This window comes from Lissotriton helveticus, chromosome 11 (genome assembly GCF_964261635.1).
Source record: "Lissotriton helveticus chromosome 11, aLisHel1.1, whole genome shotgun sequence".
NCBI classification, from domain to species: Eukaryota; Metazoa; Chordata; class Amphibia; order Caudata; family Salamandridae; genus Lissotriton; species Lissotriton helveticus.
In genome coordinates this window covers 1,087,697,260-1,087,715,658 of record NC_136072.1, presented here as the reverse complement: position 1 = coordinate 1,087,715,658, position 18,399 = coordinate 1,087,697,260, and the positions used below count along the sequence as shown (strand labels likewise).

Below are 18,399 nucleotides of genomic sequence, written 5' to 3'. Positions count from 1 at the left end.
TTACATTAGCCACGCCCCTTTGAGAGACCCCCCCCCCCCAGTTTTTCATCCCACTTAAAGCCCTGGCTCCATCTATTATTCTGGGATAGTGACGTGTGTTTTCAAGGCTGTGAGGCAGCCGCAGCTCGCTGATATTAATGCAAATAATCTCCTTGACGCCCCCACTTCTCGTATGTGAGTCCTGTTTTAATCTAAGATAAACTTTTTTATGGACGTTGCACGAATCACAAACATATCATTCCTCTGCAAAATGTCTGTAATAGACTCACACATCACTCAGGGTAAAAATAACGTGAAGCAGCATTTAAAACCATCTGTTTAAGAATTATTCACGGTCATCAGGACAAGACTCTGCAGAACAGAGCTGTCACTGGGGGGGAGGGGGGCCTGGGCCAGAGCACACTTTGCCCACGCCTTAAAACGTCTCTGTCTATAGGCGCTGGTCGCACAGACACATCTCAGTCCGCTCTGCTTGCACTTACAGATCTCTAAAGAAATCTATAGGCGCTGGTCGCATTGACACATCTCAGCATGGACGGATCTCTTCAGAGTTCTCTATCGGCACCGGTCGCGAGGACAGGACGGATCTCTGCAGAGATCTACAGGCGCTGGACGCACAGACAGATCTCAGCATGGAAGGATCTCTTCAGAGATCTATAGGCGCCGGTCGCACAGACAGATCTCAGTCCGCTCTTCTTGCACTTACAGATCTCAGCAGAGATCTCTATAGGCGCTGGTCACACAGACAGATCTCAGGTTGGACGGATCTCTGCATAGAGCTACAGGCGCCGGTCGCACGGACAGATGTCGGCGTGGACGGATCTATGCATAGATCTACAGGTGCCTGTCGGACAGACAGATCTCTGCGTGGATGGATCTCTGCATAGATCTACAGGCGCTAGTTGTGCAGACAGATCTCGGCGTGGACGGGTCTCTGTATAGATCTACAGGCGCCGTTGTGCAGCCAGGTCTCAGGATGGACGGATCTCAGCAGAAATTTCTATAGGCGCCGGTCACACAGACAGATCTCAGCATGAAAGTATCTCTAAAGAGATCTCTACAGGCTACGGTGGTCGCATGGACAGATCTTGGCATGGGCGGATCTCTGCATAGATCTACAGGCGCCGGTCGCACAGACAGATCTCAGCATGGACGGATCTCTGCATAAATCTACAGGCGCCATTGTGCAGCCAGGTCTCAGGTTGGACAGATCTCTGCATAGATCTACAGGCATCGGTTGTGCAGACAGATCTCAGGTTGGACGGATCTCTGCATAGATCTACAGGCTACGGTCGCATGGACAGATGTCGGCGTGGATGGATCTCTGCATAGATCTACAGGCGCCGGTCGTACGGACAGATGTCGGAGTGGATGGATCTCTGCATAGATCTACAGGCGCCGGTCGTGCAGACGGATCTCGGCATTGGCGGATCTCTGCATAGATCTACAGGCGCCGGTCGCATAGACAGATGTCGGAGTGGACAGATCTCTGCATAGATGTACAGGCGCCAGTTGTGCAGGCAGATCTCGGCATGGATGGATCACTGCATAGATCTACAGGCGCCGTTGTGCAGCCAGGTCTCAGGTTGGACGGATCTCAGCAGCAATTTCTATAGGCGCCGGTCACACAGACAGATCTCAGGTTGGACGGATCTCTGCATAGATCTACAGGCGCCAGTCGCACAGACAGATCTCGGCGTGGACGGATCTCTGCATAGATCTACAGGCACCGGTTGTGCAGACAGATCTCAGGTTGGACGGATCTCAGCAGAGATCTTTATAGACGCCGGTCACACAGACAGATCTCAGCATGAAAGTATCTCTAAAGAGATCTCTACAGGCTACGGTGGTCACACGGACAGATCTTGGCATGGGCGGATCTCTGCATAGATCTACAGGTGACAGTCGCACAGACAGATCCGGCATGGATGGATCTCTGCATAGATCTACAGGCCATGGTCGCACAAACAGATGTTGGCGTGGACGGATCTCTGCATAGATCTACATGCACCGGTCGCACGGACAGATGTCGGCATGGACGGATCTCTGCATAGATGTACAGGCACCGGTCGCACGGACAGATGTCGGCGTGGACGATCTCTGCATAGATCTACATGCACCGGTCGCACGGACAGATGTCAGGTTGGACGGATCTCTGTATAGATCTACAGGCGCCGTTGTGCAGCCAGGTCTCAGGATGGACGGATCTCAGCAGAAATTTCTATAGGCGCCGGTCACACAGACAGATCTCAGCATGAAAGTATCTCTAAAGAGATCTCTACAGGCTACGGTGGTCGCATGGACAGATCTTGGCATGGGCGGATCTCTGCATAGATCTACAGGCGCCGGTCGCACAGACAGATCTCAGCATGGACGGATCTCTGCATAAATCTACAGGCGCCATTGTGCAGCCAGGTCTCAGGTTGGACAGATCTCTGCATAGATCTACAGGCATCGGTTGTGCAGACAGATCTCAGGTTGGATGGATCTCTGCATAGATCTACAGGCATCGGTTGCACGGACAAATGTCGCCGTGGACGGATCTCTGCATAGATCTACAGGCGCCGGTCGCACGGACAGATGTCGGAGTGGATGGATCTCTGCATAGATCTACAGGCGCCGGTCGTGCAGACGGATCTCGGCATGGACGGATCTCTGCATAGATCTACAGGCGCCGGTCGCACGGACAGATGTCGGAGTGGACGGATCTCTGCATAGATCTACAGGCGCCAGTTGTGCAGGTAGATCTCGGCATGGATGGATCACTGCATAGATCTACAGGCGCCGTTGTGCAGCCAGGTCTCAGGTTGGACGGATCTCACCAGCAATTTCTATAGGCGCCGGTCACACAGACAGATCTCAGGTTGGACGGATCTCTGCATAGATCTACAGGCGCCGGTCGCACAGACAGATCTCGGCGTGGACGGATCTCTGCATAGATCTACAGGCACCGGTTGTGCAGACAGATCTCAGGTTGGACGGATCTCAGCAGAGATCTTTATAGACGCCGGTCACACAGACAGATCTCAGCATGAAAGTATCTCTAAAGAGATCTCTACAGGCTACGGTGGTCACACGGACAGATCTTGGCATGGGCGGATCTCTGCATAGATCTACAGGTGACGGTCGCACAGACAGATCCGGCATGGATGGATCTCTGCATAGATCTACAGGCCATGGTCGCACAAACAGATGTTGGCGTGGACGGATCTCTGCATAGATCTACATGCACCGGTCGCATTGACAGATGTCGGCATGGACGGATCTCTGCATAGATCTACAGGCACCGGTCGCACGGACAGATGTCGGCATGGACGGATCTCTGCATAGATCTACATGCACCGGTGGCACAGACAGATGTCATCATGGATGGATCTCTGCATAGATCTACAGGCACCGGTCGCACGGACAGATGTCGGCGTGGACGGATCTCTGCATAGATCTACAGGCACCGGTCGCACAGACAGATCTCAGGTTGGACGGATCTCTGCATAGATCTACAGGCGCCGGTCGCACAGACAGATCTCGGCGTGGAGGGATCTCTGCATAGATCTACAGGCACCGGTTGTGCAGACAGATCTCAGGTTGGACGGATCTCAGCAGAGATCTTTATAGACGCCGGTCACACAGACAGATCTCATCATGAAAGTATCTCTAAAGAGATCTCTACAGGCTACGGTGGTCACACGGACAGATCTTGGCATGGGCGGATCTCTGCATAGATCTACAGGTGACGGTCGCACAGACAGATCGGGCATGGATGGATCTCTGCATAGATCTACAGGCCATGGTCGCACAAACAGATGTTGGCGTGGACGGATCTCTGCATAGATCTACATGCACCGGTCGCATTGACAGATGTCGGCATGGACGGATCTCTGCATAGATCTACAGGCACCGGTCGCACGGACAGATGTCGGCATGGACGGATCTCTGCATAGATCTACATGCACCGGTGGCACAGACAGATGTCATCATGGACGGATCTCTGCATAGATCTACAGGCACCGGTCGCACGGACAGATGTCGGCGTGGACGGATCTCATCATAGATCTACAGGCACCGGTCGCATGGACAGATGTCAGGTTGGACGGATCTCTGCATAGATCTACAGGCTACAGTCGCACATACAGATGTCGGTGTGGATCAGTCTCTGCATAGATCCACAGGTGCCGGTCGCACGGACAGATCTCAGGTTGGAAGGATCTCTGCATAGATGTACAGGCACCGGTCGCACAGACAGATCTCTGCGTGGATGGATCTCTGCATAGATCTACAGGCGCTAGTTGTGCAGACAGATCTCGGCGGACGGATCTCTGCATAGATCTACAGGCGCCGTTGTGCAGCCAGGTCTCAGGATGGACGGATCTCTGCATAGATCTACAGGCGCCGGTTGTGCAGCCAGGTCTCAGGTTGGACAGATCTCTGCATAGATCTACAGGCATCGGTTGTGCAGACAGATCTCAGGTTGGACGGATCTCTGCATAGATCTACAGGCTACGGTCGCATGGACAGATGTCGGCGTGGATGGATCTCTGCATAGATCTACAGGCGCCGGTCGTACGGACAGATGTCGGAGTGGATGGATCTCTGCATAGATCTACAGGCGCCGGTCGTGCAGACGGATCTCGGCATTGGCGGATCTCTGCATAGATCTACAGGCGCCGGTCGCATAGACAGATGTCGGAGTGGACAGATCTCTGCATAGATCTACAGGCGCCAGTTGTGCAGGCAGATCTCGGCATGGATGGATCACTGCATAGATCTACAGGCGCCGTTGTGCAGCCAGGTCTCAGGTTGGACGGATCTCAGCAGCAATTTCTATAGGCGCCGGTCACACAGACAGATCTCAGGTTGGACGGATCTCTGCATAGATCTACAGGCGCCAGTCGCACAGACAGATCTCGGCGTGGACGGATCTCTGCATAGATCTACAGGCACCGGTTGTGCAGACAGATCTCAGGTTGGACGGATCTCAGCAGAGATCTTTATAGACGCCGGTCACACAGACAGATCTCAGCATGAAAGTATCTCTAAAGAGATCTCTACAGGCTACGGTGGTCACACGGACAGATCTTGGCATGGGCGGATCTCTGCATAGATCTACAGGTGACGGTCGCACAGACAGATCCGGCATGGATGGATCTCTGCATAGATCTACAGGCCATGGTCGCACAAACAGATGTTGGCGTGGACGGATCTCTGCATAGATCTACATGCACCGGTCGCACGGACAGATGTCGGCATGGACGGATCTCTGCATAGATGTACAGGCACCGGTCGCACGGACAGATGTCGGCGTGGACGATCTCTGCATAGATCTACATGCACCGGTCGCACGGACAGATGTCAGGTTGGACGGATCTCTGTATAGATCTACAGGCGCCGTTGTGCAGCCAGGTCTCAGGATGGACGGATCTCAGCAGAAATTTCTATAGGCGCCGGTCACACAGACAGATCTCAGCATGAAAGTATCTCTAAAGAGATCTCTACAGGCTACGGTGGTCGCATGGACAGATCTTGGCATGGGCGGATCTCTGCATAGATCTACAGGCGCCGGTCGCACAGACAGATCTCAGCATGGACGGATCTCTGCATAAATCTACAGGCGCCATTGTGCAGCCAGGTCTCAGGTTGGACAGATCTCTGCATAGATCTACAGGCATCGGTTGTGCAGACAGATCTCAGGTTGGACGGATCTCTGCATAGATCTACAGGCTACGGTCGCATGGACAGATGTCGGCGTGGATGGATCTCTGCATAGATCTACAGGCATCGGTTGCACGGACAAATGTCGCCGTGGACGGATCTCTGCACAGATCTACAGGCGCCGGTCGCACGGACAGATGTCGGAGTGGATGGATCTCTGCATAGATCTACAGGCGCCGGTCGTGCAGACGGATCTCGGCATGGACGGATCTCTGCATAGATCTACAGGTGCCGGTCGCACGGACAGATGTCGGAGTGGACGGATCTCTGCATAGATCTACAGGCGCCAGTTGTGCAGGCAGATCTCGGCATGGATGGATCACTGCATAGATCTACAGGCGTCGTTGTGCAGCCAGGTCTCAGGTTGGACGGATCTCACCAGCAATTTCTATAGGCGCCGGTCACACAGACAGATCTCAGGTTGGACGGATCTCTGCATAGATCTACAGGCGCCGTTCGCACAGACAGATCTCGGCGTAGACGGATCTCTGCATAGATCTACAGGCACCGGTTGTGCAGACAGATCTCAGGTTGGACGGATCTCAGCAGAGATCTTTATAGACGCTGGTCACACAGACAGATCTCAGCATGAAAGTATCTCTAAAGAGATCTCTACAGGCTACGGTGGTCACACGGACAGATCTTGGCATGGGCGGATCTCTGCATAGATCTACAGGCCATGGTCGCACAAACAGATGTTGGCGTGGACGGATCTCTGCATAGATCTACAGGCGCCGGTCGCATGGACAGATGTCGGCGTGGACGGATCTCTGCATAGATCTACAGGCTACGGTCGCACGGACAGATGTCAGCGTGGACGGATCCCTGCATAGATCTACAGGCGCCGCTCGTGCAGACGGATCTCAGTGTGGACGGATCCCTGCATAGATCTACAGGCGCCGATCGTGCAGACGGATCTCAGTGTGGTCGGATCTCTGCATAGATCTACAGGCGCCGGTCGTGCAGAGGGATCTCAGCCCGCTCCGCGTGCCCTGGCAGGCAGCGCCGTGGAGTGGCAGGGGCGGGCAGCCATGTGCCACTCCAGCAGTCATTCTGCATTCATACAAATTGACATATTTCTGCTCGGCTGATCAGGCCGGCGCGCGGCTATAATCTGGATCTACCCCCCCGCCCACCCCCTCTCAGCTCCCACCCCTCCCCCGCCCACCAGTTTTTCATCCACTCAACGTCCCCGCAGCAGCAGCTGTGCGAGGAGCACCCCCGCCACTTACAATGGGATGTCCGCCTCCTGCAGGGACTGGGCGCGAGGGAAAGCGGGGTGCGGATTATAAGTGAGTTCCGGGGCGTAGCTGTAATGCGTGCACGAGGTGCAGTGACACCCGGGCCCAGGCGTGCGAGGGACCCAGTGCATTTCAAGTATGCCTCTCTACGGGGGCGCGGGCAGGGGGTGCTATCCCTGTTAGCATTGGGCTTCAGGGCACCCTTGCTACACCACTCACTGGATGGATGGGGGTGATGCACACACCCCCCCCCCCCCCGTGACATTTTCTACACAGCCCCCCCCCCCCCTTACACACACAGTGAGCTTGCAGGGCTCAGGGTGGGACCACAGGGCGGGCTCTCGCCAGCTGTTGCAGGCCGCGCGAATCTGAAAACCGCTGTGCGGTGTCCCAGCTGGCCCCTCAGCCTGTACTTGCCGGCTGCGCCTATATTAAAGTGCCTATACGCGCCTCTGTGCGCCGAAATGTTATCTTTCCCGCACAGTCAGCCATTTCTGCTTAGGTTTCACTATTAATAGTTCAGCAGTACAGTATTTGGGATCAACTGTGAAGGGAATCCTGTCTTCAATTAAGCCCTGCCTCCTCATTGGATAACAAGAGCGCTGCTGGGTGGTGATTATAATATCACATTCCACATACAGCGCTATGAAGCTGTAGGCCTTCAGTAAGCGCTCTGTATGGGGTGACTTACACCCTACTGCACGTAATAAAAACACTGCAAGACACTGCGGAGTTGCATAACCGAGTAGACTCATAGCATAGGACACTCGCATGACTCGCAATATTCACTCTACGCACGAACGGGAGTACTTTGCTTCATATAATAGATAGTCGTGTGACGAGCTCATATCCTTTCCCTACATTTGTAGATTTGTAGAGACATTTAAACCCATGAGCTGTTTCTATGTATAAAAACATCTAGAAGTCAATTCCACAGAAACTAGGTACTGAGCATGTTTTTGTCAATGATTTTTACATCTGGGCACAACATCTGCACGTGTTTTGCAGCTGTTTTGGTCCCGTTACTAAACCATCCTTTTTCTACATTTAGCATTGCTGCTAAAGCGCCAGATTAAACTCAGAGGTAGGTGCCTGTGGTACGACTAACGCGTTTAGCGCTTGAATGGGGGTAGCAGGGTCGGATTAGGAGAGAAAATAGGCCCGAGTGCCAAAATAAAAGTGACCACCATTAGCGCATTGTGCAGTATATTTGGAAAGAAATGGTGCAGTGCAGCGCTGCAAGCAATTAAGCAGTGTTGTGCGGCGCCATTTAAAAAACGCAGGGATGCGCCGTATTTACAAGAATACAGTGCACCCTTTGAGCTTTCCCTTGCGCTAAAAAAAGATGCCTAGCGCCAACACAAACACTCTTCTGCCTTGGTGCAAGGATGCCTGCTTTGCAGGGATGATTGTTATTCCTGCACATAAACAATCTTTAAAGGCGATTTGCTTTTCAATGTGTGCTGCAGAGTGTAAAAAAGCAATGGGTGTTGAGGTGGAACGCCCACAGCAATACCCATTGCATGTCCCTTTCATGCAGATACCTGCGTGAAAGGGTGAGATATTTACAAAGTGGCGTTAAGCCACGCAAAGTGGCTTAGCTCCGTTTTGTAAATATGGAGCAGGGCATTGCGCCACCATAGCGTCCCATAAAGTGGCGCAATCCCCTTTGTAAATATGCCCCAAATTAGCTAAAAAAAGTGGCCCACATTTTCAAATCAGGGCAGTTTTGAACTTGAGAAGGCTTTGTGTAGCGAGGGTGGACGGCGTCCCCCCACTTATTTTACCAGGAGCTCAATAACTATAAACTGCAACTGAGTGCAAGCCACCTTTCGTGACGTCACTTCCTGTCATGATGTCAGCGTGCCCCCACTTCTTTTTTTAGGACTTGTGCCCTGTGTGTAGCTATTTCGTACTGGCGACCAAATGCATTTGTTAATTTGTGTTTGCCACAACCAATATTTGCGGGAACATCAGGTAAATAAACAGTGCAATTGGTCTACCAGGCCATAAACAGGCCCACAACCAGACAAGAAAGTGGCCCACACATTGGCCTGTCAGACTAACCCTTTCGGCGCTGCATGGTTGATCTACAGGCCAGTCCGACGTAAGCACTAGTGCACAATCGGGTGCACCTTGAACTTGCTCCTGGCAGCAGACATGAACATCTGTAACTTTATAAGTTTACCTCTAGTGGTGCTAACAAGGAGCTATGTGAGCAGCTAGAGTGCAGTGGCACAGAAACAGCAGCCGGCCAGCCCTGAAGCCTTTAATGTTTCAGCCGGTCCGACATTAGCCCGACTGACCTACTAACCAATCTGCCACTGCTCGTGCCAAGGTCAGCACTAGTCACGAGAGGGAGGATTATGGGAGTTGGAGTTTAGGAGGTAGGGAGGAAGTGATTATCGTTGCTCATTAAGTTGTGTTACGTAATGGGTGGAGGGTAGACTTTAAATGGATGGTTTACGAGTGCGAGATCAGAATTGTTGATCGGACGCGAAGAGCTAAGCGGCTGTTGGCAGGTACGTGTTCAAAAAATGGCGCGTAAGCATTTGCTGGTAAAAACTGAGAAACAATGAGAAAGAAGAGTTTCAACATAAGCGCGTAGTGAACAGTGAATTCGAAGAATGTGGAGTGAATAAAGAAATGTAAGGAGGCAAAAGGAAAGTATAAATACGCGAGAAATAAGGGTTTAGTTTGGTTTAAAAAGAAAGGTGAAATAAGTGCATTAGTGAGGCAAATTGCAGGTGGTATTAGTGAGGTGTGAGGGCTTGATACTCGATAGTAAGCGAGAACGTGCAAAACACTGGATAGTTTATGGAGTGGTGAGGTTTTGAAAGAAAAATCCACTATTATGTTGTTTTTATTGTATTTTTATTTAAAAACATGAGGAATTGGCTCTGATGTTTCAAGGAATATAAGAATTGTAAACTGGACAAGGATTATGTAGTAATGCTGTTTCTAATGTTTAAATTGCAGTTACCCCTGACGAAGGGCTCTGTTTAGCCCGAAATGCATTGGGTGCCAATAAAGTTAAGCTGCTCTGGATGAATTTTGTGTTTCGATCGTATTCTTTAAAGAGGTCCGGATGGGCACATTCAGAATATGTGAAGCTTCAAAACACAAGAGATAAATTATGTATGTGGAATATTACAAAAAGAAAAAACTTGGTGAACACAAAGGATAAACTTGGATTAAAAATCGAGTAAAGTGGAGTAAATTGTATATGGATTCTCGAAGTAGGAAAAATTATCCTTCAAAGCAGTGCACTGGGAGTGGAGCATACGTATGTTCCCCACTTATTTGTTCAAGGTCAGCACTAGGGCATGTGCCTAAATGTCCCTGGTGAGCGCCCACTGCTTCCAGTGGCGTAGAAACTGTACCATGGGCCCTGGTGCAAGCAAGGTAAATTGCCCCCCCCCCCCCCAACCACTGGCTCAATAGATAAATATATCCATAATTTGGGTGCACTTGGCCCCTAACACCACTAGCACCATTGATAGTTACGCCCCTGGCTGCTTCTAAGGTAAAAAAATCATCTGGTCAGCAATATTTAGAAAACTTGGAATCTGTCTTACACAAACAAACATGTCAACACACAGCTTGTCGTTCACTGCAGATATCTTCACAGTTCAATTGAAGTCAGTTTGGAAGCCAATGTTGTGGTTTAAAGTAGGGGTGGGCGCAGCTGGTGTAATTCTCCTTAGCATAATTACTCGTAGTTACTGCAAAATTACTTGTAATTATGCTTAATTACTTCAGAAGCATAATCCAGCGTTTAGCGCTATTATCTTTTTGCAAAATGCATCCAAAATTGGCCCACGGATCCATTTTGCGCTAGGAAAATAGCACAAAATGCTACAGGACACACCCAGCAGTACCCAGCAGCCACTCACTGTCTCTTAGTTCGTTGTTCCTGTCTTCCTGCTGTAGGATTTCTGCCCCAAATTAGCCTTAATTACTCAAGCTGGAGTAATTGCATAATTTTGTTGATTTAGTATCAGAGTAATGCATAATGCTGAGCTTACTCCAATGACTTCGGCGTCATTCAAATTTCACCCAGGCCTAGTTTAATGTGCGCGACGACCTGTGGTTTCTGTGCTCCTGGACTGAACACGCGCACTAACTACCCTAACTATCTCCTAATCAGCTAATGACTACAATTTCAGGCAATCAAGTTCCGAAGAAAGGGCTGAGGAGCTTTAATTGCTTAAGTGCTGGTTGGTGAACCGCTCTGAGCGCTGCTGCGAGACGGGTTGCTGGCAGCGGGCATTGTGACGTCACAACTCACAGTCGCAGAAAGTGAAAACAGCAACTCGCTGAGTAACATGGGGGGCCCAAAGTGTTTATGTGGGGTGCGGTCAAGAGGTGGAGAGGGGAAGGGGTGCTGCAACACGGGAAGGAGAAGAAAGCAGGGGGCAGAAAGTGTCAGAGAGGAAGGGAGGTGTGGGGGGTACGCGAGAGGGAAAGTGAGGTAGGAGGCTGGTGGTGGGGGTCCTAGAAGTGTGCAGTGGGGCAAGATAGGGGTGAGGAGGGAATATGTAAGTGGTGAGGGAGGCAATGGGAAGAAATGGGGTTGTGATGGGGAGAGGGGAAAGGGAGAAGAGGCTGTAGAGAGGAAGAAGAACCCTGGGATGGAGGGGGATGAGGCAGTGAGAAGGGAGGACTGGAGGGTGCAAGAACATTGAGGGGAAGAGGCCGGAATAGACGTGCTTCGTGGAGTGAACTGGATGGCAAAAGGGGCTTCAAGGAGCTATGGAGTTAACTGGGTGTAAAGGGGGGCTACGGGGTAGGTAAGAAGAGGTGAACTGGACGACAAGGGGTGCTTCGGGGGCGTATGGGCTTAACTGGATAAAAAGGGTTACTCTAGGGAGAGAGAGAGAGTAAGGGGTGAACTGAACGAACATGGGGTGCTCTAGGGAGAGATGGTAAGGGGTGGACTTGATGAGAAGGGGTGCTCTAGGAAGAGAGGCTGAAGGGTGAACGAGATGAACCGGGGTGCTTCAAAAAGAGTGGGGCGAATGCATGAAACGGGGACTGCTCCAGAGAGAGAGGGTAACGGGGACAAATGGATAAAAGGGGGTGCTCTAGGGAGAGATGGTAAGTGATGGACTTGATGAGAAGGGGTGCTCTAGGAAGAGAGGCTAAAGGCTGAACTAGATGAACTGGGGGTATTTCAAAAAGAGTGGGGCGAATGCATGAAACGGGGACTGCTCTAGGGAGAGAGAGGGTAAGGGGGACAAATGGATAAAAGGGGGTGCTCTGGGAATGATTAAAGTAAATCCACATTTGTAAAGCGCACAATCACCCGTAAGGGTCTCTAGGCGCTGGGGGCCGTCAGGAAGATTAAGCAAGCTATTGCCCAGAGTCACATGGTGCTAGGCTAATCTGCCGCCGGTGCTGGGGATCGAACCGTGATCCCCAGATTCCGGAGTCAGTCGCCCTGGCCGCGGCGCCGGGGTGTTCTAAGGATGGAAGGTAAAGACTGAATACTATGCAAATATGGGTGCCTTAGGGAGAGGCCGTTAGATAAAAGGGGGTACTTTAGGGCCTCACAGAATGAGAGCAATGGATGAGACAGAGGAAGACGGGGTGCCTCAGGGAACAAGGATAAGGGGCGAATCTGACTAAACAGTTGTGCATTAGGGAGAGAGGGTAAGGTAGGAATTGGATATAGATGAACTGGATAAAAAAGGGGGCGCCATAGGGGAGAGGGTAAGGGGTGAATTTGATTACGGCAGGGCGTTTTAGGGGAGGGGAGAAAAGGGCGAATGGATGAGGAGGCGGGGATGAAGTAAGGCTGTGCAGAGACAGGGGGTAGGTGGAACAGATGAAATACATATATTTACAGAGATGTGTGCAATAGTTGGAGCAGATACAAGGGAAATATATAAAAATGGGGATTTGGGAGGGAAAGAGCGAGGAGAGGCTTGTATGGACAGTAAAGGTGCTTTTGGGGAGGGTTGGAGTGGAGGCTTTGGGGATGTGGGTGGGCCGAAGGGAACAAGTGCAGTAGAAGACGCACTTATGGGTGGACTGAAGTGGGCAGAGTTGGGAGTGTGTAGGAGGCTGTAGGGGGATATGTGTGGGTAGCCCGGGAGATGGGCGGACGAGTAGAGTAGGGGGTGGTTGTACGGTGTGGTTAGTGACTTGTAGGTTTTAGAGGAGGGTCCAGGAGGGGGAGACTGAGGGGGCAGGTGTGTGGGTAGCCCGGGAGATGGACGGAGGAGTAGGGCAGGAAGTGGCAGTAGGATGTGATTGGTGGCTTGGAGTAGGTATTAATGGTGGGTCGAGATGGGTAAGCCTATATGGTCAGGTTTGCGGGCACCCAGGGAGATGAGCAGAGGAGTAGGGCAGGCAGTGGCAGCCGGGTGGGATTGGTGGATAGGTATTAGAGGTGGGTCCAGGTGGGGGAGACTGTGTGGGCAGATTTTTGGGTAGCCTAGGGAGAGCACAGCGTCAGGTGGGGCAGTAGGGTGAGATGTGCTAGTATGCTGTTGTAGGGAGAGAGCTCCGGCAGGTGGGGCAGTAGGGTGAGATGTGCTAGTATGCTGTTGTAGGGAGAGAGCTCCGGCAGGTGGGGCAGTAGGGTGAGATGTGCTAGTATGCTGTTGTAGGGAGAGAGCTCCGGCAGGTGGGGCAGTAGGGTGAGATGTGCTAGTATGCTGTTGTAGGGAGAGAGCTCCGGCAGGTGGGGCAGTAGGGTGAGATGTGCTAGTATGCTGTTGTAGGGAGAGAGCTCCGGCAGGTGGGGCAGTAGGGTGAGATGTGCTAGTATGCTGTTGTAGGGAGAGAGCTCCGGCAGGTGGGGCAGTAGGGTGAGATGTGCTACTATGCTGTTGTAGGGAGAGAGCTCCAACAGGTGGGGCAGTAGGGGTCGATGTGCCATGTATGTAGTTGTAGGGAAAACACAGCTTCATGTGGGGCAGTAGGGTGAGATGCGCTTGTATGAAGTTGTAGGGAGAGCCCAGTGACAGATGTGGCAGTAGGGTGAGATGTGCTAGTATGCTGTTGTAGGGAGAGAGCTCCGGCAGGTGGGGCAGTAGGGGGCGATGTGCCATGTATGTAGTTGTAGGGAAAACACAGCTTCAGGTGGGGCAGTAGGGTGAGATGCGCCTGTATGTAGTGGTAGGGAGAGCCCAGTGACAGGTGGGGCAGTAGGGTGAGATCCAGGGCTGGCAGTAGGGAGCTGGCGTGTCTGCTGTGAACCGCCTCTGCTCTCGGCTGCTGCCTCCGCGCCGGCCCTTCCGCGGGAATGTATTTTAATACCGCGCCGCGTGACCTAAAACTCGCAGTGCGGGATCAGCGTTTAATTCTCGGAGTGACTTGCCTTTCTCTGCCACTGGCAGCCTCCAGACCGCCGCCCCCTCTCTGTCCCTTCCCCCACACCCATCCCCGCTGTCTGCTCAGGGCAGGACGGATACAAAACGAGAAAGACACATCCGTCACGGGCAGACATAGCTCACATATGTTTTACTGCGAATCTAAGCACTTTAATGCATTGTGCTTGACACCTAATCTAGATGACGTGAGATGTCCGCACTTTTTCCCCCAAATACCCATATGTGGGTCAAGAATTTGCAATTTGCATCCTGTGTCCAGGTCGTCAGAACACCAGGTCTGTACCCACCTTTACCCCCCAGATGTTTCCAACTAGACCCGTTCCCTTTGGCTTTCTTGCCCAAAAGAGATAGGAGCAACAGCTGTGGATGGTTAGGGGGTGCCCCATGGCAGATGCCAGTGCATTGACCCACAGATGTTCACACCGGACAGACACACAGTGAGCCAGGGCTAATAACACAAGGTTCCTACCTGTCCAAAGACGGGGCTGAGGATGGGGTTCAGCTGCTGGAAGAGGGGGTCCACCTCCAAAGACTGGCTGCTGCCGCTGCTCCTGGCTGGCGACTTGGCGCTAGAGGTTGCCAGCTGCGGCGAGGAGCCCTCGGGGGTCTTCACAGGATCCCTGCTGGAGCGGTGCCCGTTGGAAGGCTCCTCCACCCCAGGAGACCCCGCCGGGGGAGGCTCCTGCTGGAAGCTGGGGTGCAGGTGGCTTGGGCTGGGGCGGCGCTGGACCGGGCTGGGGTGAGCCTGCTTGGGGCTGGACTCCTGCTGGGACGGAGGGTGGTGAGGGGACCGGTGGCTGGGATGCTGTGGCGCGCGGTGGTGCTGCTGGGCGGCACTGGGGTGGAGCTGGAGGTGAGGGTGGTTGTCGGTGGGCTGGTGGTGGTGGCTTGGGTGGTGTTGAATCTGATTGGCATGTTCCTGGGGGTGACCGGGGCGCTGGTGGTGCCTGGGGGCCCGTGAGTGTCTCTGGCTGTGGGATTCTGCTGGTGGCTGGTGGCTGTCAGCGCTTCCATTGGACGTTCTTGATGACCTCTTCCTGTAGGCTACGGTTGGACCTCCTTCTTCGAATGGGTCATGGCTTTCCTCTCTTTCATTGGACACATGGCTGTGTTTCTCTCGGTGGGCTATGGCTTGGCCTCCCTCCCCCTGGGACAGTGACCTCATCGGCCTTCCATTAGAAGTCCTACTGTTTTTCCTGCTGTGGTTGACGTTGGAGTCCACCTCAGAAGGTGGCAGGTGGCCCTCGGACCCACCATGGGACTGGCGCCTTCTTACCCCGTTCACTCGATGCCCGTTGGCTCCCGGGTGGCAGAGCGGCCTCCTGGAACTGGCATCTGATTCTTGGTAGTCCTGGCTGCCGGGGTCATCTCCCACACTCCTACCTGGCCCCGGCCCGTCCCTCCCGTGGGGTCTGCTGGGCGGCTTGTCCCTGGTGGACCTTCTGCTGCTCCCATCAGGCTTCAGCAGGGAAGTCTTGGACTCACTCTTGGGGATGGGAGAGGTCATTGCTGGAGGTGCCTGAAGCTCCACTCTGGGGAAACCAGGACGGGTGCCATTGGATTTAAACTTCTGCCCGGAGCTCCTGAGTCAGGAGATATCAGCCAACAGAGAAGATCTCCACCCAGAGCAGGTGGAGCGGACCAATCCCGCGAGGCGGTGTCTTCTGCCCAAGAGCAGTGGTTTGGGATATAAATGTGATCCGTTCTGACAGCTTGCGGTGCCGTCAGCTAATCCAAGGTGAAGGCGTCTGCAGTTTAGGGTAGGTGGGGTGGTCTCAACCCGTTGAGGGTGAAGATGTCTCAGCTGGAAGCAAGGGAGATGCCCTTTTCTCACTGTGTTGTTTCCCTCAGCTGGGATTTGTGCCCACAGACAACCTGGGAGGGGGGGAGGAAGAACCTCTCCACCCAGAGATGAGCCGTGAAGAGATGTTTCTTAACGGAGAGATGCGTTGATTCCCTCAGCTCAGTTGAGCATCACCAGAAGAGGATGGAAAGACTGCAAACAGCGGTGGGTGAGCGTTCACCCGAGCCAGAAGTCCACAGAGTGTCAGATGAACTCAGTCAAGCAAGGGGCATATATTCTCAGGTCAGCGAGACGGGATGGCCCGCGTCTCTGGAAGGGGGGTGTGACATGCCTTGGAGGAGAGAGGTGTCCAGGGAGTAAGGAGTGTGAGTCGTGGCCTCAATCCGGGGGCTCGGATATCTCCTTGGCACAAGGTGTTGGGGTGTTGTTATACTAGTGGGGTGAGGAAGTTTCATTCCACGTGGCTTCAAGTCCTCAATCCCACAGAGAGGCAGAGTCCTTCGTCTAGAGGCTAGGGAGATGCCCCCAGTTCCGGGGAGGACAGGGCTTCTGCCTGGAGGGATGGACCGGTTCTGAGCCCAGGGGGTAGATGTCTTCTGCCTGGACAGGTAAAGATGCCGAGGTCCAAGGGAGGGGGGGCGTCTCTGGAGGAGTCCCACGAACTTTTCAACCCATTTAGATGGACATGTCCTCGGCCCATGGACGGAGAAGGGGAGTCACGTGTCCCGTGCGTGGAGATGTGCTCAGCTCAAGGAGGTGCCTAGGCCACAGGAAGTGAGTCTGTCCTCACACCATGGACTCATTGGTGGAAGCGATGCCCTCAGCCGACAGAGGTGAACAGCTCCTGAGCCCAGGGAAGGTGGTCCGCCCAGCTGGTGGGGTTGTCCTGGGGCGGGGTGTGGCCCCTATGCAAGTGGCTTGAGATGCCTTTCTCCAGCCAAGCGGTGGGAGGGGGGGCATGTGAAGAGGTCACAGGGAGGGCTGCTGAGGGGGTGTTACCCTAGGGAGGAGACCTCAGACCTGTGGACCACAGGCGATCCCTAGCCTGTAGGGTGGAGGTATTCTAGGCAAGGGTGGGGAGGGGGTGCACCCTAAGCCTCGGGTGATCCAGGCGAAACTGGCCTTGGAAGGAAGTAAATCCCCGCTGAGTTGCAGAGTTGCCGGCCCATGGGGGTCTCAGTTCCTCAGCGAAGGGAGGTGGGTTCCGTCAGTCCAGGGACGTGCGGGGCCCTCAGCCCTGGGAGGTGCGGGGCCCTCGGCCCGGGCAGGTGCGGGGCCCTCGGCCCGGGCAGGTGCGGGGTCCTGAGTCCAGCAGAGACAAGGGCATCAGCCCCGGGAGGTGCGGGGTCCTGAGTCCAGGTAGGCGCCGTGCCAGCCGCCAGAGTCCAGGAGTCTGTTCAGCACCGGGGCCCGGGGGACAGCTCCTGTCTCGAGCGCTCCTCCTCCAGCCCCTGCTCAGGGGAAGTGCCTCCCTCCAAGCTTCCCCTCCGAATCCTGGCTGCCCCCTCTCCTCTCTCACTCTCCCCTCGCCTCCTTGTGCCTCCTCTTCCCTCCTCACTGCCCTCCCTGCCTCGCTTCTCCCGCTCCAGCACTTCTGTAACTTCTGCGTTCCTTCCCTCCACCCCTCAGCTTCCAAACTTCCCCCCTTCTACCCCCCTCACTGCTACTTTCACCACACGTGCCCGCTCCTGCCCCCTCGCGCCCCCTGCGCTCCTTTCATCTCCGCCCCTTCATGTACCCCCCACCCCTCCCCCTCCCCTTCGGTCCCTGTGGCTCTCCCCTACAAACTCCTGCTCTCACTTGCACTTTGTCCCCGTCCTTTCTTACTGCCCTTAGCTACCCTCCCCTCTTGTCCCCTCTCCCTTAACTCTTCCTTCCAAGAGACCTTTCTTGCCACATATCCTCCACGAGCCCCCCCCCCCACGTGCCTGTTAACCTGCTCTCTGCCTTCTCTTTCCTCTTCACTTCCTCCTCCCCACTCACTTCTGCCCCCACTCTATTGCCCCTCTTTCTCCCTTTCCTCTTCTACCCTCCTTTTACTCTCACCCTATCCCAATTTTCCCTCACCCCAATCACAGTTACACCTTCTTACCTCTTTCTTACATCTGCCCTCTATCGCCCCTGCCTACTTCACCCTTTCACCCATGCCTCCCCCGTCCTCTCTTTCCCTCCCTCTCCACTATCCGTTGGTCTCACTTCTTCGTCGCCTGCTTCGTCGTTACCCCTCTTGTCTCTCCCTCAATCCTCAGACCCAATTTGTCCTCTTTTTTATGCTCCCCAAATCTCCCTGCCTGCCTCACTG

At 53.7% G+C, this 18,399-nt stretch overlaps 1 protein-coding gene across 1 annotated transcript in view; it reads right to left on the bottom strand.

The window, feature by feature from the left end:
* CABP1 (calcium binding protein 1) overlaps positions 1 to 16,754 on the bottom strand; it is a 252,404-nt gene extending 235,650 nt beyond the window's left edge. Inside the window, exon 1 of the mRNA XM_078667696.1 lies at positions 14,763 to 16,754. Within this exon, the coding sequence (XP_078523822.1) occupies positions 14,763 to 15,800 (1,038 nt within the window). The 5' untranslated portion in view covers positions 15,801 to 16,754. The remainder of the gene's footprint in view (positions 1 to 14,762) is intronic.
* Positions 16,755 to 18,399: the final 1,645 nt, after the last annotated feature.